This window comes from Oryzias latipes, chromosome 18 (assembly GCF_053564925.1).
Source record: "Oryzias latipes strain Hd-rR chromosome 18, Olatipes_Hd-rR_3.1".
Classification (NCBI taxonomy): Eukaryota; Metazoa; Chordata; class Actinopteri; order Beloniformes; family Adrianichthyidae; genus Oryzias; species Oryzias latipes.
The window spans coordinates 29,120,177-29,128,605 of record NC_136254.1 but is presented as its reverse complement, the minus strand read 5'-3'; the positions used below and the strand labels follow the sequence as shown (position 1 = coordinate 29,128,605).

Here is an 8,429-nt window from a genome sequence, read left to right as displayed (position 1 = left end):
AAAAAAAGTCGTAAATTTACGAGATTTTTTCTCAAAAATTTACTACTTAAGATCTCGCAGACTTGATTTAAAAAATAAAGATTCTAAACTGGCCCTAAAACTCCGTCGTAATTTTGAGTTTTGTTTTTTTTAATGTCCCTGGTGACAAACGGAGGGGGGAACTAAAAAGAGCGGGTCCAAGTTGCCGGCAGGATTAAGCATTTCCGGTGTCGCCCGCGACGTTACCCCTAACTACCACCGTTTCCATAGCGACCAGCACACAGAGCGGTAGGTTTGAGCAGTAAACGCTTGATTTTTACCTCACAAAAATTCCGTTTGAAAGGGCGCCGTTCCCTTAGAAATTTAGTTTTTGTTTTTTTTTAACTTTAGTGACCTGTGAAAAGTTTTTACCTGTATGGGGAGTTAAAGGAAAAAATAAAAAACAACGTTGGTCTGGGAAAGTTCGCAAACTGTCAACCGTGACTCGTTCGCAACCTGCGACGCACTTAAAACAAGCAAATTAAAACGTACAAAAACGTTAAGTTTGTGTCACATTCGCTGTTAGAGGACCATTTTTGTCACCTACTGTGGCGTCAAAATGGACGATAAAGACATTAAAACAGTCCGGCAGGTAAGACCGTGGCACAGACGTCCATTTTTTATCCAAACTTGCGCACGCGCTCACCTTCCCCCCCCTCTGTTTCCTCTCATATGGCGGCAGCTGCTGATTAACTGCGTCTGCATGTCTGATCTAACGGAGGGTCAGTGGACGGAGCAGAAGGTGAAGGTTCTGGACGGGTTCGTCGTGGACCCCTCCATCCCTGCTGTGGTGATCTACATGGACAGTTCATCCGAGCTACAGGTGGACTACAAGCCGCCAGCACTGGTATGGATTTTTAATGTCATTCTCTCACGTTGTTTAACTTTAGCATATAAAATTACTCTTTTATTTATAAGCTTAAATGTGTGTGCTTTTATTTTGAAATAGTACTGTGATTGCACTGAAACAAAATAGAGAGAATCTTATTAATTTACAAAAATGTCTTCAATGTTTTGTCCCTGTGGACATTAAATTGAGAAAGTAGTTATGGAATTAGTTATTAATTTTGTCTTTTTAAGTGGTCTTCTTATCTTTTCGTGTTTTCCCTTCAGGAAGCTGATTTGCTACAATTTTCTTTTGACCCAGTGCTGTCAAAATAAAACAGTCTTTTTCAATATAAAAGCACGCACGTTTAATAATCTCTGGTATGTGTTGAATTAGTAAAAAGAGAACCATGAACTAGTAAATGCTTTGAAGGAAACACTGCAGCTTAAACTGCTAAATAAAACAATCCGGTTAAAAAGAAATCCAAAGAATAAACTAAAAAAAGCTTCAATACATGTTAGTAAAAGTAGAAAACTGCTTTTGTAAACTTAAACACATCAAAAAAAATATCATGTGATTGAGCTATATAATAAATGACTTAAAAATGAAAATACTTAATAAGCTATTGTTATTAAAAATATTAAAGAAACGGAATTAAGCAGCCGGTTTTATCATTAGATACTGAAATGAACACATCTAAGAACAAAAACTTTAAACACGTTTTTCGAAAATAATCAGTATTTCTTTATGAAGCGCCTTTCAATTCGATTTTTCTGCTCACAATAAAAGAATCCCTTTCAAAATAAAATTCCTATAGGCATTTAATCTTATATGTCTTCAAGAAATTCATACATGAATAAAGTCTAATCTAAAACAAATACAGTGTTTTGAGATTTCTGCTGTAGATGAAGCGCTCAGACCCTCAGGGAGACTCTGATCCATAGGAGACCTGAACCTGAGGATCTGAAGGCCCTCAAAATGTCACAAAACAGAAGAAACATTGAAAAAAAGAAAACAACTTTTTTTATTTAAAAAAAGCCCTTTTTAAAACTGATCACTGCATCCAGGTATTGTTTTCCACAGGAACTGAAGGAGGTGTGCTATTTTATCCGCACGCCAGGAGCCATAATCACCGAAGAAACGTTCAATTCCGCCGTCCAGTGTTGTAAACGGAGGAGCAACCTGGTCCAGGGCCTGCTGAACGACTTGTGTTTGCATGGCCACACACTTCACCTCAGCACCTTCAGAGACCAGGCCATCCAGGACAGCTACATGAGGAGCTTCCACGAGGTCACAGCGGGCATCACAGGTGAAGGACCCCAGAGAACGTGTTTCTGGAAGCTGGTCCCACAAAACCTTTGACACCAGACACCTCCCTTTAAAATAGGTCTGTTCAGCTTTGCCTTTGGGGTTTGGTTTTGTTTTTTTATTTACATTTAGTTATTAACATTGTCAAAAATGTTACAGTTCACACAAAAATATCCGGAGTTATTTCAAAATACGTTTTTTTGATCTTATTTTTTATGTGCTTAGAGAGAAAAAAAAATTTCTAAAGCCGTGTGAGAAAGTAAATCTGTGTGTTTCTCTTGCAATCAAACCTTTATTGCTGACAGTCGGTCTGTCACACGACTGTAGAGGAATTTTCTTTTCCAAATTCAGACATTCATTGTCCCTGAGCATGTGGTTGTGTGGCGCTGCAACAAACTGGCGACCTGTTCATGGCGAACGGCGCCTTCACTTACCAATGACTGAGATAGGCTCCAGCCACACTGGGACACCGACAGGGATTCAGTGGATGGATGGATAAATGGATGGATGGATAAATGGATGGATAAATGGATAGATGGATGGATGGATGGATGGATAAATGGATAGATGGATGGATGGATGGATGGATAAATGGATGGATGGATGGATAAATGGATAAATGGATGGATGGATGGATGGATGGATGGATAAATGGATGGATGGATGGATAAATGGATGGATGGATGGATGGATGGATGGATGGCTGGATGGATGGATGGATAAATGGATAGATGGATGGATGGATAAATGGATGGATGGATGGATGGATGGATAAATGGATGGATGGATGGATGGATGGATAAATGGATGGATGGATGGATGGATGGATAAATGGATGGATGGATGGATGGATGGATAAATGGATGGATGGATGGATGGATGGATAAATGGATGGATGGATGGATGGATGGATAAATGGATAGATGGATGGATGGATGGATAAATGGATGGATGGATGGATGGATGGATGGATGGATAAATGGATGGATGGATGGATGGATGGATGGATAAATGGATGGATGGATGGATGGATAAATGGATGGATGGATGGATGGATGGATGGATGGATAAATGGATGGATGGATGGATGGATGGATGGATGGATAAATGGATGGATGGATGGATGGATAAATGGATGGATGGATGGATGGATGGATGGATGGATAAATGGATGGATGGATGGATGGATGGATGGATGGATGGATGGATAAATGGATGGATGGATGGATGGATGGATGGATGGATGGATGGATGGATAAATGGATGGATGGATGGATGGATAAATGGATGGATGGATGGATGGATAAATGGATGGATGGATGGATGGATGGATAATGGATGGATTTTCAAAATAACAGATTACATCATCTCATCCAGATGACTTTCATAAGAGGTCAGGTGAGGTGGTTCTGTACATCCCGGTGGAAGGTCTGGCGTGTTCTCCAAAGGAGGCTGCTGGGAAGAAGAAGCTCGTGCAGAGAATGGAGAGTAAGTTTGTTTTAAATCCAAATAAAAACCTGTGTTCTACATGGAATTGAAATGTTTAATGCTTTCTTTTCCTCATTACCAGTATCTTCGTCTCGTCAGACAGTTCTTCTTTTCTTCCTTCTCACTCTTTTTTTTTTCTGTCTCTGCTTCGTTCCCGTGTCTCCTCTCAACTCCTGCTGACTCCTCTCAACTTGGCTCTTCTCTGCAGTCGTCATGACGCGCTGGATCAATCAGATCCGAGAGGTCCTGAACGACCAAGACACGGCGGAGAGGAGGGACGAGTGCGGCCCACTTCAGGAGATCGCCTTCTGGAAGAGCCGCTCCTCCAAGCTGACTCGCATCCACCTGCAGCTGCAAGAGCCGGGAGTCCGCCACATCCAGGACGTCCTGCTGCGCGCCAAGTCCAAAAGAAAGGAGAAGTTCAGCCTGCTGGCCAGGGAACTACAGGTGATGGTGAAATGTGTGCGGAGTGTGGAGCCAGAAGGATCTCTGGAGTGAAATGTAGAAAGCTCTCCTTCGTTAATCACTTCAAATCCTTCTGCAAGCCGCTCAGAGAAATACAAATATTCTAACATTTTTCTAAAGCCAAAACTTTATGAACAATGAAACTCTTTCCGTTCAGGAAAAGTCATTAAAAAGTCAGTTTAGGTTGGCTGAATCCTTTCATGGTGCGTTCAAAAATCTTCTGCAGAATGTTAAAATATTCTGTTTCGAGTATATCTAATAGTAATACCATGTCTGGAGAGGCTGTTTTAGCTTCAGTCTGTCAAATATTAGCACCACACATTGTGAGGTTGTGTGACCGAAAAGTCGTTTTTCCTGCTATTTTTTTCTGTAAATGAAAACCATAGATTGCATTTGTTCTGTCTAAAGTTTTAAAAACTTTCTTGATGTTTTCATGTCTGCATGGGGCGTCCAGGAACACTCCAAACAAGCGGACTCGAACCTGACCTTCCTGTCCGTGCTGAATAAGCCCTGCCAGGAGCTGTCCCGGCTCAAGCCCAGCGAGGTCGCCCCGATGCTGGAGCGCATCATTTCCCTCGTCTGCATCATCTGGTGGAACTCCCCGTATTATCACGCGGAGAAAACTGCCGGGCTCTTCGGTCAGGTACCGGGAACTCCACGAAGACGACCGCGACGCACAGGCCTGTGCACGTGACCAAGGCTGTGTTTGTCCTGCAATGTTTCAGCTGAGCAATGAGATCATTCGCCTGTGCAGCCGGAGCGTCTCACTGGAAAGGATTTTCCAAGGCTTCGTGCTGTCAAGCAAGCGGGACCTCAGCGACTGTATCCAGTGCTGCCAGTCCTGGAAGCAAAGCTACGAGGGCGCCAAGACGCTCCACAAGAAGTAGGTCAACTGAAAGCCAGTTAGAACCTTCCTTTTTTTTTCTTTCCTTGAACTTATCCTGGATTGGCAAACTGAACCATTTAATCCGAATCACCTCCAAACCTGGTTCTAAAAAGCTGCTGAACAGAGAAAAATAGTTCCGTCTCTAGTGAGAAAACCCAGATTTTACAGACGATTGCAACAACTCCAGTCTGAGCACGCTCTGTAGCACATGGTTAAGAAGCACTGTGGTGTTATTCCTGCAGCCTCAGCATGAGCAGACGCCCTCTGCACTCTTCTTCTGTGGTGTCGTGGTAACGGCCTTTGCTTTTCCATCCTGTCAGGTATTCAGACAGAGAGTGGATCCTGGACGAACCAGCCTTTATAAATGTGGTTGATATTTTCATCAGAAGGCTCAGAGATCTGCTTGAGGTAACCCACCCCCCACCCCCCCCACCCACCCCCATTTGTGTTTGCTTTCATCATCTTAACTCTAGTCTTTGTAGAAGCTCAAAAAAAATCTTTCAAAAAGCGGATTTTACTGAGCTAACCAGATATAAACCACAGTGAAAGGGTTATTTCCCATGCAGCAGGAGAGGGTTGCAGGAACTCTCTGGTTTCGTTTCCTCAGGTTTGTGATTGCCAGCACAAGTTTGGCCGTTGGGAGGACGGTCAGCAGAGAGAGCTGCCGTGTTTTCGAGGTTTGAACGGGCTGGAGTTCACCAAAACTCTGCTGCAAATAGAGAGCAGCTTCCACGGCAGCCTGAAGAGCCTGGAAACCGTCGGCAAAGACATCCTGAACATCAAAACCTTCAAGTGGAGCAAAGCGTTCAGCAGGTCCGTCCGCTGCTTTTTACACCTTTAATAATTCGGAACTTTCTGACATTTGACACGAATGAAATAGAATACACAAATCAGGAGGATTTAATATTAATCCGCTGATTTCACTTTATGTATCCAAGCAAATAAAAGCAGAAAAAGTGCATCATGGGAAGTAAAGGAACAGTTAAAACAAGTCCAGGAAGCTCAGGTTAGCCCATAGCAGGGAGGTGTGGTGCAGAGCTGGGATGGGTGACCTGATTGGAAGGTTGTCAGTTCAGTTCCCACCTTGTCAAAAATGTTCCTGGGCAAGACGCTGAACCCCCCCCCATTGATCCTGGTGGTTAAAGTTTGGCGCCAGTGTTCAGCAGCAGGCATCACTGTGTGAAAGACACTAGAACATCTGTTAAGTGAACAAGGCCGCGGCGCTCTGTTCTTCTAGCTGACCTCCTCTTCCACATTTCTTTTATGGGTCACCTGCTTGTGCTGTTTGTTTTTTTACAGATTCATCAGGTTCATGAGGGAGCTGGAGATGAAGATGCGGAACCTGATGAGCTCAGTGTTTGAGACCGTGACAACAGTTCAGGATGGAGTTCGAGTCCTGGACAGTTTTAGGCCTTTCCTAATCTATGAGGTGACGCTCACGGATGGCAGCTTCAGTGACACACCGAACAAACACAGCGGTCACTTTCCGTTGGTTTGGTTCCCTGTTTGTCCTCACATTTTTTTTTTCTCATGCGACCTTTTCCATCCAGGCTTTCAACAACTTCTTACAGGAGAAAGCAGAACAAGTGCACAGCATCTTTAGAGAACAGCTTCGACTGGTCAACAAAGAACTCAGCCAGAGGAAGTCGTCTTGTCCCGATCACATGTCCAGGACGATAGGGCAGGTGGTGTGGGCAAAGAACCACAAAGGGCTCTTAGATGAGCACTATAAGGTGAGTTCTTCACTCTTTTTCCTGCTGTAATGATGAAGCAGATGCTGTTTATGTTCATGTTCTCTACAGATCTGGATGGCAGGCAGGTCAGTTCAGCAGACAGACATTTCTGTGTTGAGCCATTTTGAGCCTCTTCCTCTCGAAGACCTCCTGTTTATGGGGTCGCACCTGCCCCAACTTTTTCAACCCGTTGTCGTTGATGGATAAAAGACTAACCTTTTTCCATTCAAACATTGATTTCTTCTATCCAACCTAATGGTCGACATCCGTTTCCCGTTTGTCTTGCTGCGACCTGCAGGTGCTTCAGCGGGCTTCTTTTCTGCACGAGTCAGACAGCTACAAGCAGGTGGTTTCCTCCTACAGCCAGACCGTCCTGGGTTTGGATGAGATGGCGAGGAAGAGCTTCATCGAGTGGAGCCAGAGGGTGAACGCGCAGTACGCTAACATGCTGGGACAGCCTCTGCTCGTCTACAGGAGGGGAGATCCGGCTCAGCTACAAACAAACTTTGAAGAGTAAGTCAGCTCACACAGCAAATCAAAATCTTCCTTTCAGTTGATCTTTGGTGGAGCTCTGTGCGCAGAAATTCTACGTATTCAGAATTAAGTAAATTAAAATAGAAAAACTCTGGATAAAGTCACGATTTTCCTAAATGTTGCTCAGATTAATTTCCATGAAACATGATTGTGCGACTTCCCGAATTGCTTCGCTTTCCCCACGGCTTCGACGTTTATCTCTTTAAGCAGTGGGCTATGGAAAAACTACTACTTCTTGATGATGTCATCAATAGTCGCCAGTCATCAACATCAAAGTCATGCAAGAACAAAATCGTAATATTACTTACATTTAGGTGTAGACTTCTGTGCGTCCTCAATGTATAGTTTGAGTTCAGACTTCGTCTTTGGAGTTGAGCTTAACTTTTTTTGGGGGCGGGGCTTTGAGCACATTGGATGCTGGCACTTGATTAACCTTGGGTGACAGAGGTGATGATGATGATGTCATTTTTGCTCTAGAAAAGCGTCTGTTGTTGGCGCCGTCGATGTCAACCTTCCTCTGATGCGTCGTCAATCCTGTCAATCATGTCCTGGTAGCCAGTGGGCTCAAAGCCCCGCACCCACATTCAATTTGGATGAACATCAGGAAGTTCAAAAGTTTAAAATGAGGATTGAAAGTGAAACAGAATAGAATGTAAAAAATACAACACAGCATCTGTTACTAATGAATATTTTCATTTGGTAAAAGTTTTAGGCTTGTGGGTTATCTTTTTTCAGGTTTTCAGTATTTTTTCATTTAAAAAATATTTTTTAAATGTACAATGTTTCTTCTGAGTTTATTTTTTTTTTCTTTACAATCTTGTTTTGATTCACTTCGAGCCAATCCGTAGATGCTCTATTTATTTATAGTTGTAAATTAATTCCAGGTAAATTCTCGTTTTTAACAAATGCATAATTCCCAAATTACCTTTTAAATGTCATCGTTCTGGTGACTGTTTCAAATCAAAGTGCTGCTGATGCATCCCCACTGTGTTTTCTTCTGCAGAAGCCTTTTGACTCTGTTCTCCGAGATCCAGTTTTGGGAGCAGCGGAAGGAGGAGGTCCCCCCGTCCCTGGAGGGGGTTTACCAGAGAAGGAAAGACATCCGGGTCCTGAGGGAGAACGTCCTGCGCCTCACCAGGGAGTACAACAGGTGTGGCTCAAACACACCGTC

The 8,429-nt window shown here is 43.4% G+C and overlaps 1 protein-coding gene across 2 annotated transcripts in view; it reads left to right on the top strand.

Annotated features, from left to right (window-relative positions):
- Positions 1 to 245: 245 nt before the first annotated feature.
- dnah2 (dynein, axonemal, heavy chain 2) overlaps positions 246 to 8,429 on the top strand; it is a 76,430-nt gene continuing 68,246 nt past the window's right edge. Inside the window, exons 1-13 of one of the 2 annotated variants that reach the window (XM_023966257.2) lie at positions 246 to 610; positions 701 to 865; positions 1,928 to 2,153; positions 3,530 to 3,640; positions 3,849 to 4,087; positions 4,560 to 4,748; positions 4,831 to 4,988; positions 5,312 to 5,399; positions 5,599 to 5,804; positions 6,291 to 6,420; positions 6,542 to 6,724; positions 7,023 to 7,237; positions 8,262 to 8,408. In XM_023966257.2, the coding sequence (XP_023822025.1) occupies positions 578 to 610; positions 701 to 865; positions 1,928 to 2,153; positions 3,530 to 3,640; positions 3,849 to 4,087; positions 4,560 to 4,748; positions 4,831 to 4,988; positions 5,312 to 5,399; positions 5,599 to 5,804; positions 6,291 to 6,420; positions 6,542 to 6,724; positions 7,023 to 7,237; positions 8,262 to 8,408 (2,090 nt within the window). In that variant the 5' untranslated portion in view covers positions 246 to 577. The remainder of the gene's footprint in view (positions 611 to 700; positions 866 to 1,927; positions 2,154 to 3,529; positions 3,641 to 3,848; positions 4,088 to 4,559; positions 4,749 to 4,830; positions 4,989 to 5,311; positions 5,400 to 5,598; positions 5,805 to 6,290; positions 6,421 to 6,541; positions 6,725 to 7,022; positions 7,238 to 8,261; positions 8,409 to 8,429) is intronic. The other variant, XM_078936298.1, reaches the window with a different exon arrangement.